This window comes from Apiospora kogelbergensis (genome assembly GCF_038363985.1).
Source record: "Apiospora kogelbergensis strain CBS 113332 chromosome Unknown utg000012l_segment0_segment0, whole genome shotgun sequence".
Classification (NCBI taxonomy): domain Eukaryota; kingdom Fungi; phylum Ascomycota; class Sordariomycetes; order Amphisphaeriales; family Apiosporaceae; genus Apiospora; species Apiospora kogelbergensis.
The window spans coordinates 99644-123495 of NW_027117429.1; the positions used below are offsets into that span (position 1 = coordinate 99644).

Sequence of the window (23852 nt, forward strand, 5' to 3'; positions counted from 1 at the left end):
GGTGCCGCAGGCCATCTCCGCCCGCGACACGATGCGCGAGCACATTCGGGCAGCTGTCGTCGAGGGCCCGGCCCCTCTTGAGGCCCAGCAGGCACGCCTGCGAGCAGTATTGCCGCGTAGGCGCCGAGTGGCGCGTCTCATCTTCCTCGGAGCTGCTATGCGATGGGCCGCCCTTCCGCTTCTCCACCGGCCTTGTCCACGGCGGCGGCAAGTCATCTTCCGACCCGTCCTCGTCCTCGTCCTCGCCCTCGTCATCCTGGCGAGACGACGCTGGTGGCCTACAGGACGACCTCGGCCGCAAGGCGACTTTCCGGCCAATAGGGCTTTCGTCGGGTACAAAATCTGGATCGGCTCGTCGCGCAGGGGACGAGGACGCCGCCTGCGACGACTCCGTCTCCTCTGCGGAAAACTGCGCGGCATCCTCGTATGGCTCTGCCCATGTCTTCAAGACCGCCTTCGCGCTCTTCAGAGCGGCGTCGAGAAAAGGTCCCTGAAGCGCATCCGATTGGAGACTCAACAGACAAAAGCTGCTGAGCTGCGCCACGGCCGTGTAGATCCGTTGGTTCGCCCAGTTTTCGCATGATGCGTCGTCCACATCTTCGCTGGGCACACACGGGTGGCAGAACAGCGTTTGTGGATCGGCCCGGTCGACGTGGAGTAGCAGCAGCGACTCGCCCGCCGCCACATAACCATACGCAACCCCGTAGGTGACCATGTAGTCAAAGACTTGGGTGAGCGCCATGGCCAGCCGTGCTTCGGCTTCAAATTGATCTCGCCCGGCACCCGTCCTCGACGCAGTCCTATTCACTTGTTCAACGACTTCCATAAACAAGGTTTCCTTCGCAATGGCCAGCTTCACATGATCGGCCGCAATTTTGTGAGCGGCCTTGTAGTCATAGACAAACGCCAGGCTTTCGTCCCCGCCGGGCCGCGTTCGGAGCCCGGCTCCATCCGGGTTTGTCGATCGAGGCTTCCTTCTCAGCTCGGATGCTGCTCGTTTGTTCGGCCCGGCCCTCCGCCGCTCTGGCTCTTCGGTATCGAGGTCCTCGTTCGGCAGTGGGGTTCCGCCGCTCGCGTGCGTGATTTCGCGATTGTTGTCGCTGAACCGTAGCCGGCTGAATCCGTATTTCGCACGTATGGCTTCCTGGCCACCCAAATGCCGGAGAATAGCAAAGACAGGGTCCTCGACTGCGACCTTTTCAAAAGAAGCGACCGCGTTCTCGTTGCCCGCCAGCTTGTGGGAATTGGTGCTTCCTATGTCTCGGGTTGTGCTTTCTTGGTGGAAGAGTCGCTCACCTCCACAGGCGTCCACGATGACGTCAAACTGTTGTTGGCGGAGAGAGTCGGTAAACGGGGTCCAAGGACGAAGCCATTTCGGGTAGAACTTGCCGTCGACTTTTGTGAATCCCGTGGAAGATACAGATTTGTCGGCGCGCTTGAAGATTTTATAGAGGAGGGTGTGGCAGTTCCATAGGTATTCATCCAGCGTAGTCGGTTGGTTTTCGTGTCTGAGCTGCTCCTTCTCGCGTCGCTCTTGTTCCTTCTCGCGTCGCTCTCGTTCCTCTCGTGCCTCTGCCGCCTCCCCTCTCGCGTCGCTCTTGTTCCTTCTCGCGTCGCTCTCGTTCCTCTCGTGCCTCTGCCGCCTCCCTCTCGCGTCGCTCTTGTTCCTTCTCGCGTCGCTCTCGTTCCTCTCGTGCCTCTGCCGCCTCCCTCTCGCGTCGCTCTTGTTCCTTCTCGCGTCGCTCTTGTTTCTCTCGTGCCTCTGCCGCCTCTCTCGCGCGCGTGAGCTCTTCGATTTCGCGTCGGAGCTGCGCAATCTCCGGGTCAGACATTGGGGATCGTAGTAAAGCTGCGGGGTTGATCGGCAAATCCTCGCTGTCAAGGATGATCGTTGAGAGTGCGGAAGAAAGACCCTTCACTTTCTTCAGACGGACATGGTGAATTACCAGAACACATCAAGAAGCAAACCTAAAAAGTAACCTTTTACGCCGTGACATAAACGGCCAATAATAATAAGTTCAATGGCCGGTTGGTTGATTAAGGCAGGGCAGGTGCGAAAGGAAGTGGTGATGACGAGGAGAGTGGTGTTTACCTTTCACCACGGTGACTTGGTTTCCGCGCATACGCTTAGGCGCAAACTAGCGAAAGACAAAGCCATCAAACGCAGTTAGAGAACTCCCTGGCCCACTCGGCGTCGGGGCGCAATAGCTGCTCCTCTGGTTCTGTACCAAAGATCCAAAGGAATTTGCATCCACTTATTTGTCCATGTGCAGCTACGTAATATATTGCTAGGAAAGACCTTAAGGCAAGCGGCGCCCTGATGAGGCTTCCTATGAGAATCAAAAGATACAAATTCAAATTCCAACGCCAAAAGAACAAGAGGAGCCGAGCAATTCGGCCTCTTCAGGGTCACAACAGCCGCTAATCGGTATTAAATCAAGGGAGCCGATTTCGACTCAGTGAGGCGACGGCCGCCAATGGCAACCAACCCCACAACAAATTTCGCCGCGTCAAAACTGTCTCGACCTACAACTTCGTCAAAGCATCCCTGATTACGCCTACGCAACCCAGACAGAGATGCAGTACGAGCGTCCAGTTGCGAAGCATGGCAATTGCGCTGCCAGCGCTCAAAGCGACTTCAATGGTTTTCTGTTAGAGCCGATGATGCGCAGGCACGTGTGCCGGCCATACCCTCCGCTGGGTCTACTTCACGCAGACTATAAAACCCCGATGCGGTCTCGTCCCGTTCAAAGGCGATGAGTCTTATCGCCCTCGTTCTACACATCCGAAATCACCATCCAGAAAGCGAGATAAATGCAATCCATGGCAGTCCACGGCATTATCGACAGTTACGAATACGATGCTAGCGAGGGCGAGGTGTGCGTCACTCCAAAACATTTGTCAGAGTCACGCCTTCTGCACCATCATGAAGCTCGACACGTTCTCGACGTCACCGAGGAAATCAGCGCGTTATTGATGCAAAAGATCGAGGGCTTTCAAGAAGACTTGCGGGTATACCAGTGGGAGAAGAGCCGTAGCCAGGATGAGTTACAAAACATGAAGAGCGAGATTATGCAGGAGCTGTGCATGGCCAAGGAACAGATGCTGGAAGAGCTCGCGGCCGCAACGATGGCGAGGATGGAGGGAGTCGAGGCGTGCCTGCCACGGCCGCCACCGGAACCTCGACCCCGACCGCCATCTCCACGACAACCAGGACCTCACGCAGTGCCGGGGAAAGTGACGGAGGATGTAACGGAGGCTGCACCAGAGACTGAGCCGCTGCAGGTGGAGTTGCCGCCAAACGCCAAGTTGGCGTCTCAAATCGCGCCGAGCAGACGCTACATGCACAACAAGCGGGAGACAGACAAAACACGGAAGTCTGGGGAATCCCTACAGCGAAAGGTCCTGGCACTTGGAGAGATGTGCAATGTGTTCAGCTTAACAATGTACTGGAACATTGTCCATGCCCGGATGGAAATGGCCATGTATGTTCCCGGAGGCCAGGAAATCCCCGATCTCGACCAGGTGGTGAGTATACTTGCTCCTTGGGGCATGTCCCACGCTGACTGAGCATTCTAGGTCCGGAGCTTGTGCGGCCAGCAGGCCCGCATAACCCAACGGGCTCGAGTCTTCCGCACGTCGAGGCCAGTGCAGAAGCCATCTTTCAACGTAAGCCAGGCCAGAAATACGAGGCAAGGCTCGGCGGGCCGACTGCTGCGATCCCAGAGGCAACGCAGTGAAGGATCAGGCCATCCAAGCCCGCAACCCGTGGCAAGTTTGACGGGTCGCCCACCGTCGACGCAGGACAATATTGATGGATCCTTTGCCGTGCAGCAGGGGGTGCTGACGACCCATCAGCCCAGCGATCGGGTTGCCTCAGGATCGCCGACAGAATTGTCGATGTGGTGCAATGAGCGTCTCGACTCTCCAATGTGTGATGCGGTGGCTGGTGACGCCAATGGCTTCGAGGTTGCAGGCGCAGCGATAGGAACTGGCATGGTAGCAACGGCAGGTGCTTCGCAGCCCACAACACTGGAAGCCGGTCGGTGCCAGCCAGGCGGCGGGGGAGGAGGGTATAAGCGACATAAGCGACATGAGTGCAGGGTCCTCCCCAAATCCTGAATCCGATGCGTCTAGTTTGGGCAATGGGCATGCCATCGGCTTGCACCAGGAAATGGAGGGGCTGCATGGCCATAACGGGGACGCTGGGGATTCCTCAATAGAGATGCCAAATAAGCCCCCGACGATCTTGGCACAGGAAACAGATGCAGGCGGCCCCGCTATAGAAGGACCCCGGGGATCTCAGCCTCGAGGTGGGAGTCCTTTCGTCGGTTATCCTGCTCGGGCAGCGTCTCTTGCTCGAAGCTTCGCCCAAGGGCCGACCGTTGAATCAGGAAAGGGCCGGGGGCCGCACGAGGTCTCCTTGGATGTATGGGGGATGCAAAGTCGGGCAAAGACGAGCCTGGATTACATCTTAGCGTAGAAATGCTAGCGTCGGTGTTAAAGTTAGGACTGAAACGATCAAATGAATCCAGCTCACACCTTGCATCTAGATCCATCGCAAGAACATGATAGGAAAACCACCCCAGAAAAACAATTAGTTGGCTTCGAGTCAGTGTAGATACTAAGAAAAGCTATCTGGAGTGATCCTTGGGGATGTCCTTCTGCCATCTACCGCAAGGATGTTCTTCTAGTCATCCGACTTGAATGGGAGTGGGCTGTACGTCGCACACTATTTCTTCACACCAGAATCATCGTGGAGGCCAGAACCAGGGGGTCACGGGAGCGCAGAGGGACGAGTGTAACGTTAGGTTGTTTATTGCTGAACTAGAGCTGAAAACATGCTCCCACATAAGCATAGACAGAACTGCCTTGTGGTATTTGACGTATTAGCATGTGCCACGTCTTCACCCGAACTGCATGCCGCTGAGACTCGTCCGAAGGTCCTCCAGCATGCCCACCATCTTCTTTGCCAAGGTCTCCCGCTGCAACTTGCGTCTATAGTCCTTGTAGTAGTCTGGCGTGCGCCTCGCCGCATTCTGCACAGATCCTCTTGGACGGCCTGCCTGTGACAGCTTTGCACCGTTTCCCCCATTCTGGGAGGGCATTGTCGTGGTTGTGCCGTCATAATCGGCACCAAGGGCGTTCTAGCCGCCACCCGGCTATTCCAACGTACAGCTCTCTGCAGCGACGCATCCATCGCGCCGTGGTCGGCGTATCTTGTGGGTGCTGGCCAAGCACCTGCATTCGTCGCCGCGGCTGGTGTAGTGTTCGTCGTGGAGCTGGGCTCGGTACGAGCGGGCTGCCGTTCCACTGTCGGTTGGGAACCTGGAGTACCTGCTGTATGATGAGCGTCAACGGCCAGTCGACTATGTAGTCAATAGACGAGAATCATGTTTACCTTGCGGCCTTCGCGGCAAAGGCAGCTGCCTCGGACCCTTCTGTCTCATCAGACTGTTGGGAATGACAGTCCCGCCATCCTCATCGGGGATGACGTCGTAGACAGACAGAGGCTCCGCCGCGGCAGCGGGAACTGCTGCAACATATTCGGAGTCGGTTTCGTACTCGGCATCCGCGTCGCTGCCTATGCCAGCAACAGCATTCGCGTCGTCGCTGGCGTCCGCCTGGGCCTCGAAATGGATGGCTTCGACTTGGCCGCTCGATCGCGTCGCTCGGCCGTGGCTCGGTCTCGCATGGCACGCGGCTGATCGTCGAAACTGTGGCTGTTAGTAACAGAGCTGGGTACACTCGACGGAACGGTAACTGGTACATAGGGACGGACAATTCTGTTGAGGTCCGGCACGCGCTGCCCGCGTGGGATGTGCATCGCCGTCTCCATCCGCTCGTGCGTCGGATTCCAGTATGCAAGAGCGCTGAAGACATCGCAGTACCGCCCGAGGTCTTTTGTCTTGTTCTGCAGCGACAAGCCGCTCTTGAGGACCTTGTCTTTCTGTGCCTTGGTGTGGACCATGACGGAGGCCTAGCTACTAATACGGTTCGGGTAACTTGCTGGACTCTCTTGGAGCATATTCGTGGAGTGTCCATAGAGCTTCAATAGCGTCCCGCGTAACGGTAGATATAGCAAGTGCTGGTTTGCGGGTACGAAACATTGATGACATGTTGAGCTCGAGTTGGGCGAGCGTCGCCAGGACAGCTGCTGATCTGGTCCCGAACCCATGTTGACGATAGAAATCTCGGGCCAGGTTCGCTTCGGCATGTCTTGAGGAAGAGAGGTTCTTGCGCAGTTCAGGAGGATTGGGCAGTTGGTCCTAAAATAACGCGGGGTCGCGAACCAGCTCTACGCTAACTGTGGGTGGGTTCTAGACCTGGCCCGCTGGTCACGCTAGTGCGTCAGTGCGCCGTTGCTACTCTTCCGGCTCTGCACCCCAATAGTACGCCGACAGAGCGGGCAACTATGGAAGCCGGGACCGGAAGCAGCCCAGGAGAGTATTTGAATCTCGACGGAATACAGCAGAAAGAGAGCAGCCGCTGGATGACACTGGCTCCAAGGTAACCTGCCTCCCTGCGCCGGAACAGTACAAGCGGAGCGGGGGAACATCAGGCTCTGGTTCCATTTGAGATCGGCGCATTTCGGGAAGGTACAATAAGAGACTACGGTCCCGTAGACCAGAATGGTAGTTTGGCCTCCCAGTATCCTTTCTGCAATTACTCGGTGGGAATTGGAGAGGCCTGAAAGTGCCTCGTGTGAGCCAGCAAGTGCGCCACGACCAACAACGGGACGCGGCAGTATTCAGTCCGGTTCTGTCCCCACTCGCTCTGCATCTGCTGCAGCGTTGGCTTTGCTCTTTTGGACCGGCGGCACCATCAGTAGCTCTGCATCCTGAGGTCTACATCTGCCCTACCGCAGCTTAGCCAGTATAGGCTGTCTACGAAGTAGCACTTCCTACTCACGAAATATCCTACTTCGCAAGTTGAGCTGCGTGTACCGTACTGCATCGGTCTCTGATTGACAACTGTATCTCGAGGTACGAGGCCACCAGGACAGGAAGTCGCTTTAGGTAGATCAGAAACAGATGCAGAGGCCCGATGTATGATACTGGTAGGTACGAACCAGAAGAGCTGCATTGAGGCTTTCGGGTACAAGGAGCGCATGCTACTATTTGAGTACCTGGGAGAACAACCAGATGCGTTTCTGCTACCTCTCGTGAACGGACCGAACTAGCCCAAAGCAACGAGCCACAGAAGCACTTCGGCAGCTACGAGGGGCCCATACACATTGGAAGCGGCGGAATTGAGTCGTCGGCGAAGTCCAACCATGCGGTCAGAACTTGTGCTAGCCGTGCCAGCCAAAATCTACCACGAAGTGGACGGCAAGGGTCACCAGCCGTATGGGTATTATGAGCAGTATGGCGGTAGCTACGGCGTGGCAAGCGGACACTGAGGACATCTCACGCGTCCACATCGTAGATACTGTCGCTCGAGGAAGCCGTAGTAAAGGATTTGGCGAACGTCACCATGACGACCGCGAAAGCGCACTTCTACCGCCCCCAGCACTGGAAGCATTCGGTACTCTGGCATGGGCCAGGTCCGTTTTCAGACGTCCGCTGGCAACCAATATGTCAATGGGCACCAGCAAGCGGTACAAGCGCCTCAAGAGCCGCTCCTTCAGCACATACTGTAATACGGTAGGTCGTCTACGTTGCTTATGTACGGGACCACAACTACGCCGGCATGGAATGTGACGCAACATGGTGAGACCGGCTGCCAAGAAGCACTTGCTAATCGAGAAATCGGTAGCTTCGCAAATGACCAAACCTTCAATGGCAGGTTGGGTACTGTACTGTATTGCGCTGGTCACTTCTGGAGACTGGGCCTCGAGGTACGAAGCCTGGAATATCGGGGTAGCTTTCGGTAGCATGGTCAGGAAAGGATGCAAAACGGGTGTGTTTTACCCAGAGATACAGGAAAATACGAACCAGAACAGTAGCACGAGAAATTCGGCGTACAGTGACCCGTGCTACTCCAGGACTACATACGACTACGGCCAGATGCATTTCGGCTGCCCTCAAACGCCCGGAGTATGTCGTAAGGGCTGAACTAGCTTACACCAGAAACTCCTTTGTCAAACCTATGCGACCGTCGGCTCCTATTAAGCGTGTCTGGCCGAGTGGATGGGTCGCTGCTAGCTGCCAGCTGCCACTGATCCTGGCCTGCCAGGATAGAGACGATACCGCTGCTCAGAGGATACGAAGCAGTGAGTAGCACAGGCTAGGGGCACGCTACAGTGATCTCGAAGCGCTTGCGTGTTTGCTCGTGGCGTGCCCATGTCCAGTCTATTCCTGGCTCCACGGTCGTGAGTCGACCACACGACTGCAGAGACAGCCGTCGTCCCAAATATCCTGTCAAGATAATCAGGTACCGCTCTTACGAAGGAAGTAAGGCGGTCACGACTTGCGGGCGTTGGTTCGCCTCTATCCCTCCACTTCCCTTCACCGAACACGGCTTCGGCTGTGTGAATGATGACAGCAGTCGTCTTGCCTCACTTTCATCTCCCAGCCCCTTCGATATCGCTTGGATGCACTATCCGACAGGGCACTCGCCCTGATGAGCCCCTTTTGCGCCCATCTAAGAATCCATGCATCTGCACATGGTACAGGTAACGGCAAGGTCAGGTCATTGCCCGATACAGGTGTGATAATAGGAATTTGTCGCTTGGGGAAGCAAGATAACCACAGCCAGCCTTTTCTATTAACATCTCGATATGGAAAATGACCAGCCAGCCCCAAGCAACAAGTGTACTGTACTCGAGTTTCGTCTCTTCACCATCTTCCCATCCTGTCACCCACGTCATGTCACTAGGCCTCAGTGAACGGTCGATGATCAGACCTCTCCAAGCGAGGTGAGGTTGGAATGTCGAGCTCAATAACAAAGAGTCAGCATTGCTCCATTCATAACACCTGCTCTGCTATATTGGTTTCTCTTCTTCAGCTCTCCCCCCGGCCCCTTAACCAACGAAGAATCATACCATTCATGCATGGAGGTGCATGTGATGTGACACACTTCATGACAAGGATTACAGCTGCACCGTGAGCGGGAATATCAGTGGAAATTTGCAGGTCAATCCACCCCAGATACAATTCAGTTGACCACGAAGGTGGGAGTTCCCCTCTTCCTCCGCGCAACCTTTTCCAACACGTTTTGTTACGGTTCATGTGAACAAACATACTGAACCTACCAACACCCACTTGATTGCTATCTATAGCCCAATATCCATGGAATTTGCTGGTTCAATATTGTCACCAGTTCTCGGACGATATATCATGCGAAGGCCAGGGTTTCGAGGTTTGCTGGTTGGTAGAGGAAGGTGAAGAGAAAAGGGAAGGAGATCAATCACTCAAAGATGTATAGGCTAAAGATTATTCAGTATGGCTATGATATTTCTTTGATTATACAATAGTTGTCTGCGGTTCGTAATACTGTACAAAGCCCTCCTGCCTCCTTCTTCGGTACGATGTGAGGCTATATGTACAATACCAATAGACGTATGTGCCATCCTTTTCCGTCGCATCCTTTCCACACCTGAATCAGGGCAGAGACCGCGAGACAAGGAGCTACTGCTGTGCTGCTATTTTGAAGCCACTCCCTTTAGTGTTCATGTCTCCATTTCGAACAATCTGGGATCCCGGAGAGGCTCCGGGTTAATCTAATTCCCCAGTGACTTCTACAGTAATCAAAGTAGTATATATTAGACGCCAGTTCTGTTTTCGTAGCCGCACTTCTCTCACGGTGCACGGCAGTCTGTAACACATACCTTAGCTGCGATGGCACCACGTCCATCGTAACGAACCATTGGGTCTCGTGTGCTTCGCAGGCCCTATTATCAGTACTTAGTTAACCCCGGAGCCTTGCAAGCGGGTATGCCGATACCCATGCCTTCATGCGTCGAAGGGGCAGTGCTGAGCTTGTGAGCAAATTAATGTCCATTGTCTAGTATCTGATACTCCAATTGGGCTGGCAACCCATGTTGTGATATGCGGGCAGAATCAGGCGCTATCGGTGAAGTTTCTGTATTAGGAAGGTATTCAGCTCTCAGCATTCGCCCACCTGTGAAGGCTGACGAAATACCTGAAAGAAGAGACTGAGCCTGAGAACCAGGGGCTCCATGTGATGTCAGGACCAAGTCTCACACTCGCATACTGGGTTCCCCTCGGCTAGTTGGCGCTGAGGGTAAGATACGCAAGGAGGCCGCATATACGAGGTGGCGGTTCTTTCTAAGTATATACCTGTTGTTGTTGAGAAGATACTTCGGATCGCCGATGGGTTCATCTACACAGCGAATAGAGAGGTGAGGATTCAGCTATGGCAAACAGACGGAGTGCATGTCGAAAGTTTAGAATGGAACTGACCCAAAGAAAGTTACCATACAATCGCTTCCTGGAGATTCCGTTTCCCCGAATAGTCTTGATTGCACCTTGGGTGATACTAGTTTGTTGGTGGGTATCCGAAGGATGCCACTGAATGAGAAGATCCCATGACATGCACGTATGCGGGCATGAATGGTACACCGGACGGAAGCTATGATGTGCTCTCTGCAAGGTGGGCGACCTATTTTGTTCATAGGCCTCGAAGCATAGCACCGCTACCCAACTACAGTAACGCGTTTTAAGGTGGCGTCATGAGCCCAATAAGCGCAAGACTGAGTTTGATGGTGGAGAAGTAGCTTGAAGAATGTAATACGCCCATGCCCATCATCCCAGTGCACTATTTCAGGCGAAAAGGTATATAGTAGTGAGGGCTAGGATTGATTCCAGGAATCCCATCTAATGCTCTTCTTTTCCCTTCGCACCCATACTAATAAAGCACTTTCTTGCCTTCCAACAATGTATCTACCAAATGTGGACCATGAGTTTGACATTGAAGATACGATTTGCTTACTCGACATTGGTCATAGTAGGTTTATGGTCTATTGATTAATTGACCTGGCTAACACGAACTTTTCAGGCACTACGAAGATCTCTAGTAGTAAGATCCTAGCTTTCAAGCCATACAGATCACAGATACTATCAGAAACTCATGCCTATTGTGCCGGATCTAAGGCTGATGAGAGATTCGAGGGACTCATGCGTGGCAGGCTTGCAGGTAAGGAGGGCTTCAGTGACAAGGCCCTTCAACTGGCCATTGGTACCTTCCAATCCACCGTAAGCCACATTCGTGGGCAGCTCTTACACAAGTTTCCTACTAACGCACAAACCTTCGACAGGCGAAGCGTTCCTTTGCTACGGATTCCGTCCCCGAGAAGCCATTTCTCGTCCCTGTCCAGGGCATCGCAGACAATGACGAGATTTGCGTCAAGGACGGACAAATAGGCCTCGCAACTTCTGACCTTCACGACATCTTTGAACCTATAGTGGTTGAGATCCTCCAGCTGGTGAAAGACCACATCAAAGCCATAGCTGATCCCATCCAAGGAGTGTGTGTTTGTGGCAGATTTTCGCAGTCACCCTATATCCGAGAACGGCTCAGCAAAGAGATTGGGGACAAGATGGGTATTCCTTACCTCCCGATGACACAGCCTACCCATGTGGTTGCCATGGGAGCTGCGCTGTGCGCGCAACAGAGGTTGAGTCGCGGTCAGGCTTAACGGCTCTAGAGGCAAAGATTTCAGTCTAAGGATGAAAAGAGGGAACAGAACGGAAGCTACCGTGGGCTGGTTTGAAGATAACTCCTGTGCGCACTGCGCTTCTGGTGGCTTTTGGTTGCGACTCGTGCCGGCCAATTTTACTACAACGTTGAATTTGGTTAAATATATTCTACATTTTCTTCTTCAGACTATTCTACATCCTTCTGACAGGTACGAGCATTATGCCCGGGCTCTTCGCAGGTCCTAGAGCGTCGCGGGCGCGTCTCGAGCCTCCTTGTGTTCGCGTAGTGCTATGGATAGCTCCGCCATCCGACCTCTTTATCGTCAATGTTGGCAAGCACTCCAATTACGTCAGGAACGGCCGCTCGACGAACTTGGTTTACTTATTTGACGAGGCGCCCGGACTTCGCGATATCAAAGTGACGCATGTGGAGGATTGTTGGCTGGGTCGGTTTAACCTCCTTTTCAAAGTGGACAACTTACGTATGCCTAAATTTAAAAGCACTTGGTGGACGCTCTCATCCCCTCAACCGCACAGGAATGGTGCATAGTAGAGGATTGGGTGATGGAAGTTTAGCAGCTAGATATTGCGTTGTACGTTAGAAAATCTTCGTATTTACTATTTACTCGCTGCGGCGCATCCAACCCGATACTTGACTTGTCCAATTACAGCCGACATCAATCCGTAAGAAGCTGGCATTCCACTAATAGCGAATTTTGATGAGAATTTGGGAACGATCCGGCAGACGCAGCTATTTATTGGTCTCTGATCTCACCGCGCACCAAGCATTCGTTACACCGGCCTGGTCTGCTAAGATTCGCCATAGTCGCCACTGCCCACTACAGCCAGGCAGATACGATTTCCTACCTATCAGTGTATCCATATACCACCTTGTTTCCCAGGCAATATGGTCAATCCATAATGCGTGCCCAAGCCTAGCTAGCAGTTGGCGTTTTCCTTATGTCTGTGCAATATAAATACAGCATCTCGAAGCTCTCGTCAATCTTTCCTGACCACGTTTCCCTCGCGTTCGATGACAACATGGAGCTAGGAACACAGGGCAGCCAACCAATTTTCGACCAATATCACGAAACCTATGGAGTAAGCTTTGCCCTGCCCTGCCTTCTTGAGTGGATTTAACTAACTTTACAATTGGTGGAGGCAATTTTGACAGGATTTCCAGCGAAAAATATCAGAAAGCAGTACAAGTCGCAAACCTCCCATACCAGTATTGAGCCCGATGACGGAAGTTTCAGCCAAGACGACACAGAAGCTGTTAACTTCAACCTGGAACCATTCCAGTTGCATGATGGGGTTCGTACCTATTCGGGCGATGTGGACGAAGCTATCGAGACACGACATGCTTTGGAAAATGGTCACGAAGATCCTATGCTTTCTATGATACAAACGCAACCGAACTATAGGTCTGAAAGGTCGCGCGCATCGCCAAAGCCAGCTACCAAGCGTTACCACTCACGAAGCATACACTCTGCCGAAGCTGCTCATGATCCCCGGGCAAGCGTTGTAGAGAATGTAGCCCAGGACTCGGATTCAGACTCAGATTGGATAAACACCTTCCGGTATCGTCGTCTAGCAAAGCGCAGACAACAACAAGCCGCTGCATCATTGCGACGCATCAGACTTCCTCGGCCCACTGTCAGAAGCCAAAAGCCTACTAAGGCACCGGCCAATTGCGCAAAGGCCAGCATACAAAATTGTGGAAGTAAACTCCAAGAGCGAGCCTATGCCAAAGCTGGGGTCAATGAAAAGAAGATAAGGGCGTCTGGGATTGCTCAGGACAGCTTGAGCAAGAGCGAAAGTGGGAATACTAATGGCCGATCAGCGGGCGAAGATCAGACGCTCCAAACCGATGTTCACAATACTTCCAGTCATACAGATCCACCAACAGGAACTCCTGTCGCACTCCCTAGCACGGATGATAGTAGCAGGAGCAAAGCGAGGATCTATGGGACAGCTCCTATTGGCGAGTCGCCGACAGCCAGACGTCAGGTCCCAACCGTCGACTCGATGAAAGCCGCATCAAGGCATAGGAAGCACCAACAAATAGAGGATCAAGACCCGATGGCCAAGGTGGAGGACAACCTGTTGCCTGCGGGTGACGGCACGGGAAAGGCAACTAATACAAGGACACAGCGTAGCTCTACATCTTCCCGTGAGTGGACCGACGAGCGAACGCGCAGTTTGAGGTCGGCCCAACCTACCAAAAGTCCTCGCGCAGGTGCCTTTGCCTCTTCAGACCTCTTTCAAGGCATGGTCTTTGCTCTATCCTTCAGCTCTCATGACGAAGCCGAAAAGCGATTCACCGAGTCCGTTATCCAACGAGCGAGTGGTAAGATACTCGTAACTGGGTTCGATGAATTATTTGAGTCCGCGTGTTTTGGTTTGCCACAGAAGCTATCTTCGTCTACTGAAGCAAGGAGCCTAGCATTAAAATCCGATTTCCATGCAGCTGGGTTTACGGCACTGATTTCCGACCGTCACTCTCGCAGTGCCAAGTACATGCAGGCTCTTGCATTAGGATTGCCTTGCTTGTCTGCGAAGTGGATCTCGACCTGCGTTTCTAGAGGAAAGGTTGTGGACTGGTCTTCATACGTGCTTTGTGCTGGCTCCAGCAGAGTACTTGGTGATGCGATATGCTCTCGCCACATACCTATCTACGAAGCCAGTAGCAAAACGCTTCCTGAAACCTTGAAAGAAAAGCCAGCGTTTCTGCGGAACATGCGTATTCTTGCCGTCCTCCAAAAAGGCAGTCCCAGGAAGCATATGTCATATTTCGTCCTCCTGCAGATGTTAGGGGCAACTCTAGTCGGCGCAAAGAGTATTGAAGAGGCCATGACAGAAACGGAAGGCAGGGGCCATACGTTTGATTTTATCTATACCCCAGGCCAAGGCGCCAGTGCGGAAAAAAGCAGGTCGAGCATAAATTACAATTACCCATTGCATGGAACCAGCATACTCACAGACGAGACACTCATTCAGAGCATTATACTGGGAAGGCTTGTGGAAGAGGACGAGATGGAAGGGCGACGAAAACTGAAAGCCACAATCTAATCTTTGTTCTTATGGGGCTTGAGCCACGGCTGATACAGGGCGGTGCTGGTTGCCTAGAATGATCGGAGGCTCAGGGATTCAGAATAGTATCATCATCTATGGCCTTGGACTGCTGTTCCCGTTGTAAATCTTCTGCGGAGAGCCCAGCTTGGGAATTGGAAGACTTTCTTCGGAGGATCCAACCACTTGTTGGAGAAGGTCAGTGCACTGCTACTCGTGCGGCGACAAGGCAGGCATGCAAAGTAAAAGTATCTGGTGACCGGGTGACCCTGTGGCAGCTCCGAGACTGTGTTTAGAATTTCAGTGATACAACTCGCCGAAATCTAGGTCGCACCACTATTATGATGGTGCACTGGCTAGTGAGCATAACCACCCCCTTAGCCGCCGCTAGTTATTCAATAATCATACCTTTCATTACACAGGGTGGAAGTAGGCTTCTACACTTATAGATCACATAATATTCCCAAGCCAGCAGATGGAGCCGTCACTCATTCTTCCTGCGTAAGATAGCCTATAATGACGTCCGCTTGTATTGGTGCATCACTACAAACCAACTCTTCAACAAATGTTGGTGACCGCACGACGTTGACGTGGAAGTGCTGGGCGGGATGCTATCTCGGCATTGTGTCTTGAGACTGCTAGGTTCCCGACTGGTATCTACCTTGTTTGTCCCACCATACAATTGTATCGACGATCAACGAAAGACCACAGGAAGTGGCTACTCCAGCTCCGCCATGAACGGCTCTGGAGGCCAATATGAGCGGGAATGGGCCTGAAGGTAAGAGAGGGCCATCTCCGGATGCTTGGTGAATCCTGTGTACGATGTCCTCGAGCCACTGCTAACTTTAGCAGGCTAAGTCACAAGGGCCGGAATGAGGTCCGCTAGCCAAGCTGAGAGAATTGCCTATACTGGCAGCCGATGCGGCAGAAAGCGAGTATGTTGCTGGACGGCTGGCTTACAGTAAGATCATGATATAGCTTGTGATAATGGTGCTTTTTGGAGCATCCCAGTAGTTATGGAACATGTGTACACAGGGCGACACTACAAGCCTAATTAGCAAGACTTTGAGTTTTGTTTCCACTTGGATCCAACTACGGTAAAGTACTGTATAGCATAAACGGCCGGAAAAAGCTTTCGTTATGGTCATATTAATACACACCCCCACACAAACACAGGCCCTGCTCATGCACAAGGCAACAGCCAAAATAAAAAAGAGTCATGGCATCTAGTCAGATCACTCGAGAAACGGCACACCTGGTGCCATTTGGTGTGTTCAGTGCAGCTATGCACGAGTTCGCAGTCCACCTCTACAATGGCCAAGTTCAGGTCCAAAAGCTAGGCGCGGAGAATGTCCAGCTGCAAATCAAGGTAGCGGCGCTTTTAGAGCAAATCAGTGAGATGCAAGCATCTCGCGATCTCCAGGAGCAGGTGTTGACAACCCAGGCGGATCTCATCAGTGCTCTCGAGAGTGAACAGCGTGGCTATAATCCGCTTCTCCAATCACCCACAGTCTACCTGCCCCGGCCGCTATCCCCAATACTCGAGTCGAACGGGTCGACACCGGCATGCATGACCGAGCCTACCGTGTGCGATGTGGCTGTGGGTGATGTGTCGACCTTGGCCCAATATGGCGAGGAGCCAACCGGTCCCGAGACGGCGAAGCGAAGAGTCCCGGTGGAAAACTGGCCCTTACCTGGGTAGCTTCAGTGCCGGGAGAGGCATGTGGACGAGGCACGACTGACCGAATCCCAAACTGGAAGTGCACGCCGCCCTTTCTAGATGGCTTGGATGATGGGAATTCAACGGGCGTCTCCATCAGATTGCGGTACCAGTCCAAACTATATTGGAAACGCAAATGGCACTAGCCATATCATGGGTTGGAAAGCCAAAGCCATATTTGGGGGAAGGGGGAGTGCGAGAGAGACCGATTACTAGAACGGCAATACTATAGCTTTCGCTATTGGCTGGCTTCGGTTCCTGCTCCCGCTGGCAGGCTTGGTAAAAGTCCCTTGTTTCATACACCAATAGTGAAGTGAAATGTGGCTTGATCACGAATGACCTCGGATGCAAAAGCCCTTTATTTGAACTCTCTAGATCCAGATGCAATCTTTGAAGCCCTCCACCACCACGTTCGTCTCCCGGAAGCGGCCAAACATCACGATTGTCTCCTGGATGGTTCGCCAAGGAAGGACATGCCTCGTCAGGATGTGCCGTACCACATGCACGAGACCATACGCAGGATCAGGGGCGCGTTCGCGAATGAGATTATCACCGAGCACAGGACCTACGGCCCCCTCGACGACTTCGTCATGACCGGGAAGGTCACCCCGACGTGATTTCGACCCAGCGCATTTAGTGATTTAGCCCCAAATACCTAACGCGAGTTCGCCAACGAGCACTTACTACATCAATTACCTTACCTACTTCGCTTCTTCGCTGTTCCGCGTTTTACTTAATGATACAGGAGGCTCTTCTTCCTATGTATTCCGAGATCAACAGGTCTGTCTATCACTTTAAGACCCAGAACTGAAGCCTTTAGGTAGTGAAGGAAGTCCCTTATCATGTCACTCAATCAGGATAAAGAGCTCGATGATCTCCAAGGACGACGAAGCACTTCTTAACCGAGAATCGTGGACCTAAATAAGTATGCTACGAACTTTGAGTACCGCGTCAGTCATCTTTTGACGTCTCTAGCGTGAGATACGATGCCCAGGTTGCTACGAGGTACTATGATCAGGCGTATACGGAAACAGGGCTGCCTTGAATACGGACAGGTACGAACCAAAAGACCAGCACTGAAGCATCGGGTTACCGTGAACCTACGCTACTTCATGGATACGTGAGAGAACTACTCGATGTATTTCGGGTGCCGGGAGGGGGACTGAACTAGTCCGATCCAGAAGAAATACGAGCGTTCGTTCTGCTGCTCAGGCCTTGAAGGGGAAGTGGTGCATCGATGCTACCCTTCTGTCTCCGTCGTTCCTTTCGGACCGGAAGAGGAGACTAGGCCCCCCTGCTCGAAACCTCTTTACACTCCTGTAAGCGTCCACTAGCTTTCCTGGGGCCCTTCGGCTGCATGCAGAACTCTCTTACGACCATTTGCGGCTCACTGCCAAGCCAGCGAAGATAGATGGGGCTGATGGCTATTGGGTAACGCCATTGCCCCTTTCTACCTATATATCTGGACTGGATACTTTGCATTCTTGACTGACTGTGGCGTCTGCTCGTTTGCCAGTCATCAGGTTCCACAGAGTCCAACCATCAAGTACCTTGAGCGAATTCACAGCGCATTGGTCCTGTGTATCATGAGGCGCTTCTGGTACATCGTTCAGTTTAGCGCAGCTCAACACATTCGAATACTCGCGTAATGACCTAGCCTGCCCCTTTGATCTTCACAGTATCGAGATACGTCACTGCGGGATACTCCGATGGCGTACTTAGAAGGGAACTGGAACCCCCTTTGCACCTCGACGTACTTCCACGAGTACGAATCCAGAAGAAGAAGGGAGGGAGCGAAACAGACGTGGCCTCTGTACCTCGATCAGGCGTTCCTTGATGGTAAGCCATGTTAGCTAATGGGCGCGCAATATAGCTAGAACTAATTCGGACATAAGCAATCCTCCTTGTACCGCAGATGGGCAAGCGGAAGTACATCTCGAATGGTGCCTTGTATGGGCGTAACATGCTTATCAGCGAGTACTTGTGGGCATGGCACTGGACCCTCCACCCACCAGGTCCTGGGGAGAATATTCCCGTGGGCAAGGATCGTGAGAAGCAGCCTGGCTATCCGGCTCACCCAAACTACCGAACAAGGAAGCAAATCTCCAGTCATATCCAAGTGTTAAAAGACTCTTTCAAGACACTGCCCCTCTGTCAGTATCCGTAGAAGTAACTCAGCCTCACATTTCCTTCATATCGCTAACGGTTCGTAGTACATTTTGTCTTTCCGGTAAAGCACGACGAAGAAGACGAGAACGAGTCACCGGATCGGCAAGCAAATCCCAACCAGTTTCAGAACAATCCTGTCCTTGCCGCACTAGCGGAGGGACGTCTGCCAGTGGAAACCCCGAATTATGCTTACTTTGCCCATCTTGTTGCAGCAGGCGATGAGGTTTTTCTACGGCCAATAACATGCCATGTCTATACATCTCACTGCGGACTTACCCTGAGCGAGGATGGCCGGAAAGCCTTTACTGCCGATGGGACGTGTTTGCATGCCGACGCGTATACCCCTGATGGCATCCGGCTCGAGGCGCAAGGCGATTTCCCCCATTTACGAAAGAACAGCGCCCATGGTGTCCGACGTGATGGGCACAGCGGCGACCAAGATGAGCCTCGGACCTACTTGCTCCATGAATATACCGAGTCTCTCGTCCAAACCGAGTCCAATTCTGTCCTTGGAATCTTGTCCAAATGGGACCGCCGATTCCCCACGCTACGTGCGAAGCTTACGTCGGCACTCAACGATACGCATCCTTCGTACATGAATCAGGCCCGGTTTGTTATGGGACCCTGTGATATCATCCATATGGAAGTTGCTCTAAATCTGCATAGGACAGGTCAGTTCCCTGTAGGGACCCATTTAGATGGGTGTGTCGAGTTCGCCATCAGCCGCCCGGAGCTTGTTCACCACAGGTGGCGTTGCTCGACCTGTGTTGTCAAGCCTCGGGAGTTGTACCTCGGCACATCAGAGCCTCTCCTATGGGACTACAAAGCTATGTGTCGTCCTTCGCGCCGCGGCAACACGATTGAAATCGAATTTCCGGCTGCGAGCTGGGCCAATACCTTCTATCGGCTTGCCAAGTATGTCACGGCAGAACGCGAGGGAAAGGAGAAGGAAAGGACGGAAACAGCCCATGAGTCAACGGCTGAAAGCGAATGCGGCTACCAAGGTGCCAAACTCCCTACGCCGTCCGATTTGCTACAGCAGATTGCTATGTACCAAGAAATCTGGTCGGCACCGAATGAGGGCGCAAGAAAGCCTGTCTGGGAACGTCGATGCATACTGCTCTGGACGTTTTCTCCTGCCTGTGACAAAACAGAAGAGGGCCGAGGCAAGCAGCCCAAGAAACCGTCCAGAGAGTCGGCTGGCACAACCTGGAGGTTCTTGTCGAAACTAGGTCCTATGTCACAGTATCATCAGCAACAGGTCTATCTCCCAGGGCGTCCAAAAACCTCCGAGAGGAGTAGAATCATCCCGAACCTGGCCAGTCAGCAGCACCCCGCAGCTGTGGTATGTGAGAACTCTGGCGGTTTCTACGACGTGGCGAGTCTCGCCCTTGCATATCAACTTCAGGAGCAGAATACACACCTGATCCATTGGAACAGGCTTGGCGCAGTCTCATGTGACCTGGTGATGCCATTACCTACAGCATACCTCCACTCTAGCTACGCATCGGACGGGCCTACGGGCAGTACGGCAGCAGAGACTATCGAAGCATTGCCCTGTGGTTTCAGTATGCCAGTCAATGCCTCGTTAGATACCGCTAGGCCAGCAACGGCAGCAGCACCTACAGTTGACTCTCTCCCTGAGCATGACAGCGCTACAGCGGGTAACACCACTGTTTTGTGGCCAAGAAACTAGCCTCTGTCGACTGGGCCGGTGCGCCGGATGCCGATGATAGGCCGAGGATGATTAGAATCGTGTAAATATTTGAGAGAGCTGTAGTGCTCCTGTGTCCTTAGGTACAAATGGCCGAACTTCATCGCCATCTCCGTGTGCTGTACGTTTTCGTTCTCAAAGTGATATAGTAGGTTTTCGAACTTTGTCTGACGCCGAAAATGCCTTTTGGAAAACCAGTCAATATTGCAAATCTATGAAAGGCAACTAGCCCACCGTGTGACGACACTTTAAATGATTGGTTCTAGGTTGAAACGACAAGGTGTGGTGTTTCTGTATCACGACTTGTAAGCTGGCACTGTTCTAGTGACGTCTGCTATCGTGGAGATTGGCTAAAAAGACTGCAGGATGAGTACACTAGTCATGAGCTCGACAGCTAGGCTGTCACAAGAGTGCGCTGGCTGGAAAAGGAGCTGGCTATTTAAACCCTTGATGCCCCCGTGTCGATATATCTTCAACGTTCTCTCCTTCATTACAGGTTAAAAAGAGAAAGCGCTGTTCTGGGGCCCAAATTTGGCAAGCGCGGGAAGCCATTTTATGATGGCATAACAGCGAGGTAGTAAATTGGATGGTGGTTACTCCTGTGTACTGAGTACATAGCCCCACTTTCATGAGGGCTGGGCTGATTGGATAGGCGTAGCCGCTTAACTTCTGAGTAATCCCATTTCCTGTTCCTTGCTTTCCATCCAGTCGGCTTATAAGAATGAGCCAGGAGTACGCATCCCAGGCTACCGAGCCCCAGATAGTCACTCACCAGCAAAGCATTGCGTCCGACGATGGCGCCAACTCGTTCTCGACCCGTTCTACATGGCCCTCACCAAGGTTTTGTGAATGAGTTCATCCACCGAGAACAGCAGAACCGAGTTTCGAAAGGCCCGAAGCCCTTGACGGCGACGCAGCATGCAACACTTCGGAAGCAACTGCAAGAAGTCCGTTTTCTGAAGCCGGCATGGGCTGATGAAACCAAGATCAATGTGGCGAGAGTTTTGCGGAAATGGAAAATGTGAGACTCGTCCCTTTCCCTAACTGGCCACACAGCCTTAACTAATGGAAAAGCTTCTGTCGCGATGTCGTGGGCAGGCCATGGAAAGACGTCCTCGAAGAAGCTAACCGAGCAGCCGCAATGGACTTTCTGTTACATATGTGTGAGACGTACCGGATTAAGTCATGGGGCACATCCTGGGAGTACTATCGTCAGTACAAGCAGCTCTATGCTAGCGTCAATGGCCGCCACATTGACACGAACGATAACAAGGAGATCCTTAAGGTATGTAGGTTACAAACAAGCACATCTAGTTACTAACAGTTTTTCAGTGGCATGACGCTACCCTGGTACCTCTCTTCAAGCTCCGTCCTCCAAATGTTGATGGCAAACCAGTCGTGAATTCTGACGGTGTTTTCGCTCTTCTGGTCTTCAACATCGCCTATGACGACGGCATTTTCGCAAGTGAGCGTCAACGTATCAATCTACTTGGTATATATCAAGCTCTGGCATACACAGGGGCACGACCCGGTGAGCTCGTGGATAACGAGACATCCAAGCCATCGGATGGATCTTGGGAAGATCTATTTGCCTCCAAATGCTCAACCCGCTCGAATGAGGACAACAACCATGCACCAGACGAGTTTCAGCTGCTCGACAACATCTTAGCCCGCGAGACTACTGATCGTGGTCGCCCCAAAGCGTTGTGTTATGAAGACATCCGACTTATGGTGGTACGCCACCCAGAGACCAACCAAGACATGTTTTCCATGGCTGTGAAATTCATACATCACAAGGGAATGGATAATAACCCGAAGCCGTGAGTGTCAGTTATTACGACTATTTTGGAACTATTCCTGACTTTTCTTATAGCACGATCTTCTGGTTTACCATGACGCGCAGACTAGTTTTTAATTTCATTAATGTGATTATCTGCTTAGCCCTTTGCGACGACGCCTTTGATGCCCCAAGCTTGACGACTGTCCGACGGGTCTTCCAAGTCAAGAACGCGGGCCCGGTCAGGTGCACAGCCCTTCGATGGAAGAAAGAGTGGCTGAAGCGACCGGTTTTCCGTGCGGGAGAAGAGGTTGTTCGGTATCACAAGCTTCGTGATGACCTGAAACGCCAAAGTCTTGACATGGGGAATGAAGAAGCTATCACGCCAAAGGCCTTCCGAAGAGGCAATGCCAACGCTATGAACAGTAAGTCCCACTATACTCTTAATCTACTGTTTATACTAACATTAGGTAGGAAAGGCACCTGACGCTGTACGTGATCAGGCGCTACGCCATGATCCCAAGTGGGCTACGTTCAATAGTGCGTATATCAACGAGAACATCGAATTTGACACACAGAACGCCTTTCTGGACGAGCCAACGGAAGATGCTCTAATCAACCTGTTCACCCATGTCGGGATGACGCGTGACCCACGGGCTCGAAGAAAGATGGTCCCCAAGCAAGTTTGGGAGACCTTGCCACCGGATCCCGAGATCGAAGCGCTAAAAGAACGACGAGAGATACTCAAAGCTGGTCAGTATCGATACAAAGGACAAGCAAATGAGGAGGAAATCCGAGTCCTGTCGGGGAGCATAAGAACGAAACAAGCGCAACGCGTAAGCAACGTCGAGGACCAGTACCGGCAATACTTCTTCTATAACAGGCCCACGTGGGATATCGAGAGGCAGGCCGCAGTCGAGGGCGAACTAGAAGAACTAGAGACGTCCTGGCAGCCAGAGATTGACCTCCAAATCTCCGAACGCGCAGAGCTGGCTGAGGCGTTCCTTCGTCAACCGGAACTGCCCGCCTTCGAGGACATGCTGGAGTCATGCATTCACGCTGTCGACGTTATGTTCCGACTTTGCCAGAAGCGGGAGACGCCTAGGCGTACTCATATGCGTAAGCGAGCACAAGTCCAGCCGAACATAACCGGTTCGAGCGCTCCCGACGATCATATTTTCCCATTGCTTATGCTAAAGACGCAATGCCCACGATGCATTGGGGATGACCGTCTTTCTTACCAAGAGCGAACCTTCACATACAGTCGGCCAGCGGTGATGAACGACCATTTCGAGCGCGCCCACGTCACGGACATCAGAGACCTCGAGCAGGACAAACTCATCTTCTGCGAACATCCCAGGTGCGTAGAAGAAGGCGTCAAGCTGGACGATCTAGACCACTTTCGAAACCATGTGCAGATTGTCCACGGTGTTTGGCTCAGACCTAGGACTTCGATGGGATGATTTGCGATACAGTATGCCAGGTAAGCAGGGGATTGAGAAGAGGCCAATCAGTCTGAGACGTATTCTCCTTTGTTACTTTCTTACCTTTCTTTTAGCAGCACAGTATTTCTTCCTATCTGCATAATTCTACCTTTGGTATGCCCTCTACTCCTCTGCGGTGCGACAACGCCCGTAATAAGTGTGAGTCCGCGAATACGGTGATTTTATTCCAGAACCCCCGGAGACATTTCCCCCAAAGCTAATGCCCCGGTCTCTCATTCTCATCTATCTTCACTACTTACTATAGTGAATTCCTTGTTACCGCCCGTGCCGAGGCTCTCCTGGTCGAGCTAGC

The 23852-nt window shown here is 52.5% G+C and overlaps 3 protein-coding genes across 3 annotated transcripts; all 3 read left to right on the plus strand.

The window, feature by feature from the left end:
* Positions 1-10841: 10841 nt before the first annotated feature.
* On the plus strand, positions 10842-11602 carry PG998_014501 (uncharacterized protein; the record flags this gene model as incomplete). Its single annotated transcript, XM_066881317.1, has 3 exons — positions 10842-10911; positions 10963-11159; positions 11222-11602. The coding sequence occupies 3 exons, from the start codon at positions 10842-10844 to the stop codon at positions 11600-11602; spliced, it is 648 nt and encodes a 215-aa protein (XP_066723448.1).
* A 221-nt stretch (positions 11603-11823) lies between these two features.
* Positions 11824-14675, plus strand: PG998_014502 (DNA damage repair protein; the record flags this gene model as incomplete). The annotated part of the gene is made up of 2 exons (XM_066881318.1): positions 11824-12085; positions 12787-14675. The coding sequence occupies 2 exons, from the start codon at positions 11824-11826 to the stop codon at positions 14673-14675; spliced, it is 2151 nt and encodes a 716-aa protein (XP_066723449.1).
* A 6397-nt stretch (positions 14676-21072) lies between these two features.
* PG998_014503 (FluG domain-containing protein) lies at positions 21073-23518 on the plus strand (the record flags this gene model as incomplete). Its single annotated transcript, XM_066881319.1, has 5 exons — positions 21073-21299; positions 21353-21563; positions 21611-22098; positions 22152-22480; positions 22530-23518. The coding sequence occupies 5 exons, from the start codon at positions 21073-21075 to the stop codon at positions 23516-23518; spliced, it is 2244 nt and encodes a 747-aa protein (XP_066723450.1).
* Positions 23519-23852: the final 334 nt, after the last annotated feature.